The 14,940-nt window shown below is 47.4% G+C and overlaps 1 protein-coding gene across 1 annotated transcript; it reads right to left on the bottom strand.

The window, feature by feature from the left end:
• Positions 1–7,931: 7,931 nt before the first annotated feature.
• On the bottom strand, positions 7,932–10,456 carry Hey1 (hes-related family bHLH transcription factor with YRPW motif 1). The gene is made up of 5 exons (NM_001191845.2): positions 10,207–10,456; positions 9,921–9,996; positions 9,696–9,779; positions 9,367–9,448; positions 7,932–8,500 (listed from the first exon to the last, which is right to left on the bottom strand). Exons 1-5 carry the CDS (start codon positions 10,293–10,295, stop codon positions 7,932–7,934), a joined length of 900 nt encoding a protein of 299 aa, NP_001178774.2. The 5' UTR covers positions 10,296–10,456.
• Positions 10,457–14,940: the final 4,484 nt, after the last annotated feature.

Below are 14,940 nucleotides of genomic sequence, written 5' to 3'. Positions count from 1 at the left end.
GTGCTGTGTTTTGAAGAATTTACCTAGGGGCTGGGATGTGGGGCAACTGGTCAGGTGCTTACCCAGAAGTCTCAGATTCAACCTTCTGCACCACAGGAACTTCACATAGCTTAAAGGTTGAAAGGTTTGACACATTGATAAAGGAGATTAAAGGGAATATGGGTTGATGGAAAAGTGGCCTAGTCACAGATTGGAAGAGTTCATCCTGTTGCAATGTACACTCTTACCCAATGTGAGCCATGATGCAAGGCCTGTGCAGTTACACAAAAACCATTCTAAAAGTCACATCTGCTAGGGGGAAAAGACCCTCTGCACAACACTGCGATTAGTAATACTGTATTCATAAAAGTTGTTTAGGAGAAGGGGGCTGGAGAGATGGCCAATGGTTAAGAGCACTTGCTGCTCTTCCAGAGGATCCAGGTTCAATTCCCAGCACCCACATGGTGGCTCACAGCCATCTGCAGCTCCAGGCTCAGAAGATCCAACATCCTCTTCTAGCCTCTGGCACCAGTCACAGATATGTGTGCCGACAAAACACCTATGCACATAAAAATGAACTAATTGAAAGACATTTTTCTTCCTTGTCTATGAAAAATGTATTAGGGGAAGATTCTAAGTGGTCTTACCACCTACGAAAACAGGTAGGTTCAGCATATATGATTGAGCTCAATGGAGACAAGATATACTATTCATGATAAATATAAACAAGTTTTCCCTTTAAATTTTAGGGTGTTTTTATTGCATGGCATGGCATGAAAATTGAACTACAGTACACATAATAAAGGTCAGAGGACAGCTTGTAGAACACAGTACACGTATGAAGGTCAGAGGACAGCTTGCATGGTGGTGGGAAGTGGAAACTTCTGGTTTCTTTGGAAAGTCAGTCATGTCAAATGATGTTTTGCTGGGGCACACAGGATGTCTTGCAGACATGTGCGTGAATGGTTTCCTGAAGCAGATACAACTGAAGGGATGTTTTGTTGTAGCAAACATGTAAAAGGGTGCACGATATTCAGCATAGGTTTGCTCTGCTCCACCTCGCTAGTCTTCACTAATGACCGGCATGCACTGGTTCACCTTACACTGCATTGCTGAGCTCTGCTTGTGGTGCCTTGGGGTAAAAGTATGGAGACATGTATGTACCACAGCACTCACCTGAAGGTCAGAGGACAGCTTGCAGGAGCTGGTTTCCCCTTCTACCATGCGGGTTCCAAGAATCTATCTAAGGTCCTTAGGCTTGGCTTCAGTGGTCTTGAAAGCACAAGATAAAGAATTTTTAGGCTTCAATATTAAAAACTAAGTGATAAAGATATATTTTATGTGCAACAATAGACCACACATAGCTGAAGCAATGTTGATGTTTTTGAATGTACTCTCTCTACCAACTGGGCTACATCCCAACTCGTAAGTTAAATATTTTAAATGATAATTTAATAGTAGTAAAGAGAAAATGCAAAAGTAAAGTATAAAAACTGTTTCCCAATAGATTTTAAACTAAGATTGGAGGTAGGGGGTTGGAAGGCTGAGACATACCTAAATGCAACTCTGTCACTCTGCTCATAAAGGTGAGCCTGACTATCCCATGTATGCACGCATCCATCCTCCCACACACCCATATATCCACCCATCCACCTGCCCATCTATCATCCATCCATCCACCCATCCATCCACCTGCCCATCTATCCACCCACCCATCCACCCATCCATCCACCCATCCATCCACCTGCCCATCTATCCATCCATTTACCCATCCATCCATCCACCCATCTATCCATCCACCCCCACACACATATATTCATCCATCCATTCATTCATCCATCATCCACCCATCCATTCACCCACCCACCCACCTACTCATCCAGCCATCCATCCATCCATCCATCCATCCATCCATCCATCCATCAAGTCATTAAACAAATGTTTATTGAAAGCCTCCAGTATGGTAGGTGCTGTTTTAAAGTGACAGAACCACGGAAATGACAAACCAGCCAAAAACATACAGTAAGCAAATCATCAAAAAGTGTGTACTGTCACTTTTATAGTCAATAGTGCAGTGCCATAGGGAGGAACAGAAGAGGAAAGGGAGGGTGGAGCATGAAGTGTAAGTGAGTAACCCTGTTTGAAATGGGATTGTCCTGGAAGACCTCAGGGGAAAAGAAAGCTTAGGACACACCCCAGCTGAATCTGATTACAGACATGTCTTAATCTATCTGCTGTTGCTGTAACAGAATATCACCAAATCTGATTGATTTTATGAATAGAAACTTGCTTGGCTCATAGTTCTGCATGCTGAGAGGTTCAAACCCAGAGATCCAGGGCCTGCAAGGGGCCTTCATCTTGCAGCACAGCGTGGCAGGAGTGTCTCAAAGAGAGAAAAATGGCGTGAGCTCATCCTTTTTTTGTCGGGAGCCCACTCATGGAATGGTCAGCCAACTCTCCAAATGACAGCATTGATCCATCTGACTGTGCACAGCCCCTCGAAGCTAATCACATGGCTGTCAGATGTCAGCAGGAGTTTTTAGAGGTTTTCAAATCATATAGTAGGGTGCAGTAGTGGACCTGGGCAGAGGCTTAGCAGTGAGGGCACGGGAGACTTGCCGTAGCCACTGCAAAGTGCCAGAGCCGCTGAGCCAGCTGCAGGGAGAGCAACTCGTATGAAATGGACTCAATGAGGTGTGCAGAGGCTCAGGAGCCCCTTCTGCAGCCACAATGGCTTAATGCTGCCTGCTGGAACTTTTCTAGATTCCAGAAACAAATCTGTTCCCAGGCAAGGAAAAACTCTGGAACTGGATAGATGTACCACACCCACACAAAACCCAATAAGGTTCCCAAAATCCGTATCAAGCAATTCACAACACGCTGTATCTCCAGGTCCACGAATTTCAGTAATCAATTCTCAGAGTCTTTGGGTTGAAATGTGTTTTCATGCCTGTTCACTAAATCAAGGCATAAACTCCCTACAAATGACACAGTTTTCAATTTTCAGTATGGTTCTTTAAGTTGAGTACAGGGCCACTTAACTTACAGAAAACAATTATGGAAAACGCCAACATTTCCAGTAAAGGATATGGGAAAATGTAAAACTAAGCTGTAAAGAACTCTGGGAAGTCAGCTGATTAACACCAAGTCCTAAAGCCTGCCTGAGCCCCAGACCTGTCTCTTGGGGGCACATCTTTCCCTTAAATTTGCCTGGTGCTTACTGTTGGGGAGTAGCTCTAGGACACATGCACCCACAGATGCTCACAAAGGAAGCCAGGATTTCTTCCTCCTTGTCTTGCTTGTACCACCCCAACTTGCAGCATCAACCCCTGGAGAATCTGAAGCATCCTAGAGGACCCTGCAGCCCAGCAAGCTCGAGATGAGCCCTGGATTTCAAGCTGGTTCAAATTCTTTCCTTTTTGCTGGGGCTTCTTACTTCCGGAAGTCAGGCCATGCCTTCTGGTGGGGTGCGTTGAGGGTGCTGAGTCCAGGCCACCATGCTGGCATCTTCTTAACTGTGGCAAAGTGAACACAGGAGCAAGGGGAAACACGTTCAGAAGAGATTCCTGTGAACTGTCCAGACACTACAAGAAGGATATTTTGTTTCTTTCTTTCTCCTGGCTTTATTTTATTTTGAGGGTATGTGATGGCCTAGAAAACTAACAAAATCTCCTAGTGTCAGCTTCAGTGCACAATTGATTCAATGTTTCCTTTGTCTGACGAGGCACATTCAAAAACATCCATAATAAAAATATCAGAGAAGTTCGGCCCTCCAGAAGAGCGGTTCAGGGCACTGCTCGGAGACATGGGGCTCCTGCCACCTTGCCAGCAGATAGATTTTGGTAAATAAGTTACCAACCAATAAAAATTGGTCAATTCCACATAGAAGTCCAAAGGTGAGTTATGGTCTTAAAGACTCTATAACATGTCCTGTCATTAATTTATAACAATAAATTTAGTTGAATACATGAGTGATTATCCAAGACTTCATGAATGTGACCAGGAAGATGGCTCTGCAGTTAAAATGCTCACTTGCCCTAGAATTCTGACAACATTCAATACCCAGAACATGTAGCAATGTTATCCTGACCAAGGTTAACACCCACACCCAGACTGTGGCACACCTACACACATGAACACAGGGGTGGTCGTGGTAAGCAATAAGTTACTGTTAATAATTTTTAAAGACTTCAACAGTTGGAAAGCACTAGACTAAACCTGTGTAGGAGCAAGATCTGATATGATCTCTCAACTGGCCTGATACCTGCTCTCTCCCCAGTCAGTACATGTCCTTGTGAGCAGACACTGAGGACCTCGATCCCCACCTAGTCCAACCGTTTCATTTGGCAGATGACCAAAAGAGCCTCTACAGAATTTGAATGACCTCTCCAAGGTCACCCAGTTAGATAAAGGCAGAGCTGAAGCTAAGATTTTAGCCTCTTTCCCAAGATGCCCCATTCCCTGGAGCTTGAGTTGCGAAAGAAACTGGGCCACAGCAATGTCTCAGATGATGTTGGCTCTGAAGTTGTTTTAATTATAAATCAGCGCCAGAAACTAATGAAGGCATCAAAGCCGTGGTACTGGTGCAGACCAGAAGGGCTGGGAAACTGTAACTAAGAGACACAGTATTTCCTGAGGGACTTTAAATTTAAGTAATCTATATTTAAAATATCATGACTTTAGTGACTAGCAGTAGGGACGGGAAAATCTGAATAAAAATTGCATCCTAATTTAGCAGTATGAAATAAGTTAGCTAGGGTATTTCCTGAACTTTTCTAATAGAGAAATTCATGCAAGTACTCTCTTCAGCTTTCATTAATTCACATGAATATATTTAATCAATTAAATGGGCGACCAGTAAGGACTTTCATGATATTTATGACCACTAGTAATTTTTCATAAGATAAATATACTAGGGGCTAGAGAGATGGCTCAGCCATTAAGAGCACTTGTTGCTTTTGCAGAGGACCCGGGTTTGAGCTCCAGCACCCCATGGTAGTCCACAACCATCCACAACCATCCACAACTCCAATTCAGAGGATCGAATGGTTTCTCCTGACCACCAAGGGCACCAGACACACACACAGTGCACACACACACACACACACACACACACACACACAGTGCAGATAGTGCACAGGAAAAATATTTACACACTTAAATACATCTTCAAGAAATAAATATATAAGTCATCTAAAATGATTATTCATTCTGGTAGATTATACAGGTGGGTGAATAAAAATCATATATGATATAAACACAGACTCAAGTCACTAACTGACAACCCTGGTGTTAATTTTTAATGCATAAGTTCAAAATGTGAATTATTGTAATCTAACAGTTCTGCTGGCTCTCGGACATAGTAATTCCGTCCTCCCACTCTGGCTAACCCACACACAGAGTTTGAGATGATCCTGGGGTAGAAGGGAGAAGGGTGAAGGGAGAGAGAGAGAAAGGAAGAACTTGCTCTCCCCACAAGTACTCCCTACCAGATCATGACACAGCCATCGTCCTGGTGACAAGGATGACACATTAGGTATCTCACACTTCCACAGCTCGTTCTGCAAACCGCATTAGCAGCCATCAGCCTAGGTATCAGCACGCTGTGGGAGTGAAAGAAAGCACAATGCTGTTCGGTACGCGGTAGCACCACCGAAAGCTGTGTTTGCTAAATTTAAACATGCCTGGCAAGATCATCAAAACACTTTCCATCACAGCCCTGTGACAGGCAGAGAGTGTCTGCACCGGCACAGGCAATGCTGAGGACCAAGCCAAGGATCTCAAGAGAGACCAATGGTTGAGGCCACAGAGCAAAGGCTTGAATGGCATCCTCACATTGGAAACCCAAGAGCCAGCCTCCTGCCCTTCCCAGAGACCCAGAAGCTATTGCCCAATTGCAAAGTCTAAACTTCGCTTTGTGTTGTCTTTGCTTTCTCATCAGGGAGGTCGACCGCAGTCGTTGCCCAAAGTAAAGGAACACTATTGTCGCCTGCCAGAGTGGGTTCTGCCTTCTCTCCTCTTTGCCACTGGTGGGATCAAGGCAAACTGCTTGAGAGGCGGTGCCCCTCCATTGGCAGGATCTTCAAGGCACTGGAAGGCATTCTTCTGTGGCCAATTACTGCCTCTGTCATGGTAGCATTATTTTCTAACTTAAAGCATATGTCTGCTTCCTAACACACCGTCAGGAGCACAGCGTGATCCAAGGGTTAAGTGCGTTCCTTAGAAACTAGACAAGGGAAGACTCCTTGGAAGTTTGCAGGTGCAGAATTACAGACCGCCAACTGCTCATCACAATGCTACACCAAGCCTTCTCTGCAGGCTCAGCTACAAGGCCACTGCGGTCCTGTTTTCCCACAAAAACAAAAACAAATAGACGTATGAAATGTCTGGTTTTGTCAGCAAAGAACTGAGCGCACAGTAGGTGCGTTCAGCACTCATCAAATGATCGACCACAGCTTAAAGTGATTACTAATAACTGCAGAGCCCAGCCTGAATCTGAGTCTAGAGACAGTTCAGGGGCAGACCACCTGACTGACAGTCAGATCAGCCACAGTTCACTCCCAGGAGGCCAAGCAAAGAAGCAGTGCAGTCTAACAAAGTCACTCCCTTTGGTGGTACAAATGCACACAGCCTAGAATTCCAAGAATAATGAAACTGGCAAATGGACGAAAACCAATCGTGAGGCAAAAATGAAAACCAAGAAACTGGAGGTTTCTCTCAGTCAACACGGGGAAAGGCTAAGGAAGACAGACACGGCAGCGAATATTGTCGTTTGCTTTTTATTTAGTCACAATACATCAGTACAACAGAGGTCAAACCCAGTTTAGAGGAGGCTGTTCAAACTACACCTGCTAAAGGGAGAAGCCTGTAAAACAATACTTTTAGAGTCCAAATCAAAATTTTAAAAATGAATGAGAAGGCAGAGAAGCCCTTTTAAGTATTGCAAGAACCACATTTTCATGCACCAAATAGGAAAACACAACATAAAAATTTCCACTTAAAAGAAAATACGGCAGTTCCAGGGAAAGCGGGTAATGTGTTTAACAGGCACTGACTGCTTTTGGACTACGATCACTTCTGCAAGTCGACCCTTGTGAACTTGAGATCCGAGAGACTGAAAATGCTTTGCATGGCCGGGGTCTGCAAGGTGCAGGCGTGGTCTACATAATTGTCTTACTTGCTGCCACCGCTCCAAATGGGGACCTAGCCTACCAGTGGCTGTTTCTAAACCTGAAATATCAGAAAGGCCGGGCAGGCCACAGTAGCTGTTCATCTGGATTCAGGGCCACTGACGAGTTTGTCCACTCACCTCACTGCTCTAAGAGGCAGAGAGCCACTGACGAGTTTGTCCACTCACCTCACTGCTCTAAGAGGCAGAGAGCTAATGTCTCTAGAATAAAGCTGATCATCTGATTTGTCAACGCTTTGTTTGGAAATATAATGCTTTGCTGACCCTCCCTCCCCAAAGAGTATCACTTGTACAACACCTTAATCTGTCAACGTATTAACAAAATCATGTTAACATTGAGCATAGTGGTTTGGGAAACGAATCCTCAAAAGATTGCAACTTACAGAGCCGGGAGACAGATCCCAAACACTAATGTTAAGATTTCCCCAAGCTGGGGCAAATGGAATCATTCTTGGACAGACAGATTTATACAGTAAATGAGGCACAGAACAGTCAACAGATCAAAGTATTGGTTCATAATCACTACCTCAATTGGATCTTTTAAACAAAAATTAACTAATTTTTTTAAAACTGCTAATGCATGACATGATAAAAAAATTAAAGAAAAAAGTAAACCAACAAACCTTTAGTCTTTAGAAAAAAATTATCTGAAAATGTACCTTTTTCCTGACCTTTACTGACGACTTTAAGGTGGTGTTGGCAACTGTCCCAGCACACCTGGGATTTTAAGCTTTCCCCTCCCTTGTTCTACAGCATCAGTTCTTTAGAAAGCTCCAATCTCTGTCCCCCAAGGTCTATAGGGCTTGCCAAGGTTTGCTGCCTGTGAGGGTGTCGAAGGACTCAGTAGATGAAAGGAGCTGAAGGAGAAGGGGAAGGCTGAGAGTGAGGCCACGGAGGAGAGCAGTGGCGGCGACAGTTTGGAGGCTGAGGTCACCACGGGAAGCACTGGTCCCAAGCCGCCACTAGGGGGCGCTCGCAAGGCCGGCGCCTCAGGATGGGCAGAGGCCAGCCTGCCCTGGTGATGCGGCTCCGTGGGTGACGCCGTAGTGCCAGCGTTCCCGTGGCCATTCTGGGGCAGCAGCAGCGGGTGTGCGATGTGTGGGTGATGTCCGAAGGCGCTTCCCCAAGGAATGTGTCCGAGGCCCCCGTGAGCGCCGCTCGCGGCTTCCCGCTGGGATGCGTAGTTGTTGAGATGGGAGACCAGGCGAACACGAAGCGGATCGGAGGCATCGAGTCCTTCAATGATGCTCAGATAACGGGCAACTTCAGCCAGGCATTCCCGAAACCCCAAACTCCGATAGTCCATAGCCAGGGCGTGCGCGTCAAAATAACCTGTGCACAAAAACAAAAGAAAACCTTCAAGGCTCTGCTCATTTCCTGAATTTCTTCCACTCCAAAGGCAGCCCTTCCTGGCAACTACGTACAGGAATAAAACAGCACAGATCATGCTTGGGTCCTGCAAGCCCAAATACTTTGGAGCTGACCAAAATCTTTGCATTAATCAACATTATATGTTTGCTAATGCAAGTTCAAAGTCCAATTAGAAGCTGCTGGGCAGAAATTGGAATTCTACCCTACCAGCAGTTGAAACTATGTTCTCTCCTTTAATGTTTTCCCTCCACAACAACAAAAAATACATCAAGGACAGAGAAACCACAGAGCAGTGAAATTCATTAGACACACAGATGTAAGTTATCATCGTGGAGCTTTTAGGCACGTGGTCCTTGGTGAAGAATCTGGGGGCTGGAGACAGACACCGACTTCAGTCTCTCGCCCTGTTAGATTTTTTTTTCTCTACTTAGCCCCAGCAGGTCTCTTTCCTCCAAATTCTTTTGGCAGTTCGTTTTCTAAATCCTCTATATGAGGCTATCTAGTTGTTGTTTTTAACAAGCCATTTCCCAAGGTTTTCTTAAATAGTAACAGACAAATGTGACTGACTTGACCTAAATCAGGGCTGTCACAACTGGAGGAGCTCCTGGAGAAGGCACTTGCTGAAAGGTGCATTAGCTCATTGAGAGAGGACTAGGGTGATGTATTCGCTGTTCAAGAACCCATGTGCTGTGGAAGGTGCACTGGTTGGCAATCACATACAGCTCTCTCCCCACCCCCAAAGCAAAAGCAGGCAGGGACTGCACCAATCCCAGACTGCGCTTGCTGCTCCCTCCACGCGCAGAGCCAGCTGAGCTGGAGAGGAATACCTTTCCCTCCTGCAGTGTGCAGCATTTTCAGGTGATCCACAGTCATCTGCAAGATCTCAGCTTTTTCTAGCTTCGCAGATCCCTAAGAAGATGACAAGAGGCTTATTCGACACAAGTGCTTTTGGAGAACTTAAAATATGCACACGAACATGCATACATGTAAAATACAAACGTAAACAAAAGCAAAACGAGATGTATCCACAAAAATCTGTTGGAATTTGTGTAAGGACGTTCAACGACCTGGCACAAATGGAGGTTAGAAGCATGGAGGAGAGGAAATCAGAAGGTGCTGAAGGCTACACTAGGCGCTCTCATACTTCCTCCATTACCTGCTTCTCAAAAGCACTGGGTACCAGCCTTCTCAGCTCAGACAAACTGTTATTGATTCGGTCTCGTCGGCGCTTCTCGATGATCTATGGGAAGCAGACAAAAACAAAGGAAGGCATTTCCATTATGACTGTACATTCCAATGAGGAGCAATGTGGTTCTTTCCGTTAGTTAATATAACAATGTGCATATGTGTTTAAATTGGGGGGGGGGGGGGAGATACTCACGCCTCTCCGTCTTTTCCGGGCCAAAACCTGGGACGATGTGGTTGGGGACATGGAACCCAGCGCCGAACTCAAGTTTCTGTAAGATGGGAAGCAATTGCCTTGAGAAAGGATGAGGAGTCAGAGCCTTCCTACACTCAGATTTCTTTGGCAACTTGAGCTGGATAGAGCGGAGAGGATCGCTCACAGCCAGAAGCGGCCGGCCCACGACTCCCGGCAATGGGGACCCAGCACCAGCGCACCCCATCCTCTCCTCCGGCTCCGGATCGGCCGGACGCCGCTAACTCACCCATTCTCGTCTGCGCTCTCCTTCTCCACCTCGATGGTCTCGTCCAGCTCACTATCAGAGGAGCTGTAGTCCGGGTGAGCTCTCTTCATGGTGGCGGAGCGCGGGCTCCCAGGAGGGTCGCGCGGCGGGCAGGGAGGAGTTAACTGCGCGGCCGCTCGGCGCTCGGCTGCAGGCGGTGCGTGCACACTGATCCCACTCACGCTCAGCCTCTGGTTAAAACTCAACCATCCCTTTCCCACGCTGCGCCCCTTCCCAGGGATAGGGGGAGGGCGGAGGAGGCGGGGAGGTTGGGGCAGGGGCGGGGCCGCGGCTCCCGGGCAACCGCGGGCTCCCGCCAATCGGCGCCTCGCTACGCGGATTGGCAGCCGCAGTGGGGCGGGACGAGCAGACCAGGCCCGCTGCGCCCCGCCCCTGGAGCCCGCCCCTGCCCGGCGGCAGTGCGTCGGCTCTGCGGGAGCTCGGCTGGGGGCCGCGGGCGGCGGTGGGCCGGCGGCGGGCAGGAATGGAGGGCCGGCCGGGGACACCAGCCCGGCAATAGCCACCGACCCGCCCCACCCGGCGCGCCCCGATTGGCCTGGCCGTGTGCCAGGGCCGCGCCTGCAGCGCCGCCGGTGAGCCGCACGCGCCGCGGGCCGTGGGAAAGTGCCGGCGCCCCGGCCGCCAGCCAATCCGGACGGACGGCGACGGCGGCCGCGCTGGCGGCGGCGGCGGCAGCTCTGGGCGTCCGCATGAATGGAGAAGAATAGCCTGGCGGGGGAGCGGGGCTGCGCGAGGGCGCGCCTGCCGGGCTCCTGGTGTGAACCTGTAATCGGAGTCCGGGCGCCGGCGGGCCCCGGAAGCCCCTGCCCGCGTCCGGCTCTCGGCACTGCTGTCGGTGCCCAGCGGCGGGAGGCGCGCACAGTTGGCGGATCCTGCAGGAACAGTCGCCCGAGGCGCCGCTCGTTTGGGTGGTGGCCACCAGCTCTGGGAGCAGAGCCTGGGGCGCCGATCAAGGGATGCTGCCTTTTGGGCTCTGGGAGCCCGTGACAATCCTTCAGGGCTTCTCAACTCCGGGACGCATCTCATTCCCGGGAAAGTGGACCGCTTGTTTTCTGGGTTAGCTTGAGGGAGGGCTAGCTGTCCCCGGAGACATTCATTATGTTGGGATTTTTGCTGTTGTTTTGTTTTGTTTTTGCCCTCCCTTCCCCCTAGAGTTGGCGGCCAGATCCTCTCAGCAGGCGACAGGGTGGCGGCCTGAGTGTTTGCTTCTGAGTCTGACTTCGCTGCGGGGATGCACGTTTCTGGCCGGCACCGCGCAAACACACATCATCCCTTTGGTCTCATTTGGGGCAGGCATTTGGGGTGCTATATGAGGTTCTGCACACCGTTCTCCCCGCTTCCCCACCAGGAAGGCCGACTTTTAAAAATAGTTTGGTTCCCGAGTCCAGAGTTCATAGAAGTAGACGTCCTAGAGAAAACCCAGTCTATCCCGCTCAAAGGTAGTGAGTGCACTTTGGGATCCACTCTTGGAGCCTGCAATCCTGTCTGTGAAACAAAACTTCATAAACGTTGAGAAGAGTAAAGCAAACTCATCGCCTTTGCAAGCAATTCTGTTTCTAGACCTCAAGAGTTCCATGAGTGCAGACTAAAGCCAACCCCTAGGTCCAGTCCTCCATCTGCACACACTTTAGACCACCTCCTGCGTCCTTTGAAAGTTCTTACTGCACTTCACCCTAAGGTCCAGCTAGCTCCTCAGCCCTCCCGGGCTCCTCTGAAAAGGGGAGGTCGCTCCATCTTGTCTTTGTTCTTCCTAGTGCTCATATCCCACCACATAACGCTTAGGGGTGGTCAATCCAAGGTCAGGTTCACTGCCTTCTTCCCTATCCACGTTCTCCATGTTTGCAGCTGAGCTTCTAAAGGGCTCCTGCAACAAACTGTAGCTCACCTCCAAACCTCTCTCTGCTGCCTCCACCTTCAGGGCCTCATAACACCTGCCTCTGACCGCCTGGTGATTCACAGTCTCCTTCCCATCCCTTATCTCTCCCTAAAGTGACAGAGCACCCTGCACCTGAATCAGCATGATCTCTACTGTGTAGCTCTCAACTTTCTGGGTCAGTGACACCTAGGGCAAGGCCTTCTTTGTTTTGGCCAATTTGGGCTGTGCTGGGACAGAAGCAAGCAGAGGTTGGCTGATAAAAATAAATGGTTAAAGTTGAGGGTGCTTGATTTTACACCATTTTAGATACCGACATTCCTCACACATATATGCATACTGTGGAAAATGAGGCTATCCTGTTGGGCATGTGAGATTGTGCGGCTAATCATAGAACTTGGGAAGAAGAGGCAAAATTTCATGAGTTCGAGCCCAGCCTATGCTATATACAGTTCAAGGTTCTCCTGAATTGTATGTATAATAAGACCCTGTACAAAAAAAAAAAAAAAAAAAAAAGTTGTGGCTATAATTCAGGAACCCAGCCCTTGTTTAGCACCACAAAGTAACATAGCTGCTTATCCATCTGTCCATTTACTCAGAACTTACGTAGTGTCTTCGACATGCCTGGCACAATGCTGGCACCCGAGGGACAAAGGTGACAAGAGGTGATAAGCTCCACTTTCTCAGAACTCACATCCCAGGGAGACAATACACAATGAGCACAAGTAGGACAGCTATAGGTACCCCCAAAGCCTAGTGGCACCTTCTGATAAGGAGACAAAAGAGAATGGGGCCCCTTTTATGAGGCCTGGGGGTCGTTTTCAGAGCTGACCAGAAATGTAAGATGGAGATGTGATCAGAAGCCAGGAAGGAAGGGGTGGTAGTGAGCGCTTCCCTTGGGTAGTGGCGTCTGAGAGTGCCAGGCTGTTTTCTGACCTGTTGCTAGCTATAGGCATTTTTTTTTTCTGGGAGATTTTGGGCACCTTGCAAAATGAATAGGAGAGCTCCAGGCCTGGCCTTTAAGAAAAGGGCCTTTGTATAACTCAAGTCCCTACTGCAGGACCTGCAGGAGACCCTTGTTCTGCACTGTGCTATCAGTGCGGGAGGTCTCACTAAATGCTGCTGGAATGAGGCCTCATCTGCAGCTCAGAAAGAAGGAAGGGTGGCTTCATGGCCCCAGCTTTCAGTCAACTTGTTGTATCCACTATGAAGCAAAAAAGTCGTTGTAACAGCCTGCCTTAAATCTCAGCTCTCAAGAGACTGAGTCAGCCAGATCTTAACTTTGAGGCCAGCCTGATCCACATGTGGAGTTGCAGGCCAATGCTGTGTGGTGAATCCCTGTCTCCAAAATGGTTTGTGTCAAAACAACTCTTAAGAGTTACTCACTTGGACTTGAGCTTTGTACACGGAGTTAAGTATACTGTCCAATCATCTGCAAATAGTGATATTTTGACTTCTTCCTTTCCAACTTGTAATCATTTGACTTCCTTTGTTGTGTAATTGCTCTGGCTAGGACTTCATGTACTATATACTATATTGAATAAGTAGGGAGAGAGTGGGCAGCCTTGTCTGGTCCCTGATTTTAGTGGGATTGCTTCAAGTTTCTCTCCATTTAGTGTGATGTTGGCTACTGGTTTGCTGTTTATTGCTTTTACTGTGTTTAGGTGTGGGCCTTGAATTCCTGATCTTTCCAGGACTTTTATCATGAAGGGGTATTGAATTTTGTCAAATGCTTTCTCAGCATCTAATGAAATGATCATGTGGTTTTGTTCTTTCAGTTTGTTTATATAATGGATTAATTAGATGGATTTCTGTACCCATGCATCCACTACATCCCTGCATCCGCTAAAACTAATAGAAGAAAGAGTGGAGAAGAGCCTAGAACACATGGGCTTAGGGGGAAATTTCCTGAACAGAACATCATTGGCTTCTGCTCTAAGATCACCAATTGACAAATGGGGCCTCATAAAATTGCAAAACTTCTATAAGGAAAAGGATACTGTCAATAGGACAAAACAGCAACCAGCAGATTGAGAAAAGATCTTTATCATTCCTATATCTGATAGAGGGCTAATATCCAATATATACAAAGAACTCAAGAAGTTAGACTCCAGAGAATCAAATAACCCTATATAAAAATGGGGTACAGAGCTAAACAAAGAATTCTCAGCCAAGGAATATCACATGGCTGAGAAGTACCTAAAGAAATGTTCAACATCCTTCGTCATCAGGGAAATGCAAATCAAAACAACCCTGAGATTCCACCTCACACCAGTCAGAATGTCTAAGATCAAAAACTCAGGTGACATCAGATGCTGGTGAGGATGTGGAGAAAGGAACACTCCTCCATTGTTGGTGGGAGGGATTACAAGCTGGTATATCCACTCTGGAAATCAGTCTGGAGGTTCCTCAGAAAATGTGACATAGTACTACCTTAGGACCCAGCTATACCACTCCTAGACATATACCCAAAAGATGCTCCAACATATAATAAGGACACATGCTCTACTATGTTCATAGCAGCCTTATTTATAATAGCCAGAAGCTGGAAATTACTCAGATGTCCCTCAACAGAGGAATGGATACAGAAAATGTGGTACATCTACACAATGGAGTACTACTCACTTATCAAAAACAATGACATCATGAAATTCATAGGCAAATGGATGAAACTAGAAAATGTCATTCTGGGTGAGGTAACCCCAGTCACAAAAGAACACACTCACTGATAAGTGGATATTAGCTCAAAAGTTTGGAATACCCAAGATATAATTCACAGACCATATGAAACTCAAGAAGAAAGGAAACCAAAGTGTGGATGC

The sequence above is a fragment of the Rattus norvegicus genome, chromosome 2 (assembly GCF_021556685.1).
Source record: "Rattus norvegicus strain SHRSP/BbbUtx chromosome 2, alternate assembly SHRSP_T2T, whole genome shotgun sequence".
Lineage (NCBI taxonomy): Eukaryota > Metazoa > Chordata > Mammalia > Rodentia > Muridae > Rattus > Rattus norvegicus.
This window is presented reverse-complemented; position numbering and strand designations above follow the sequence as displayed.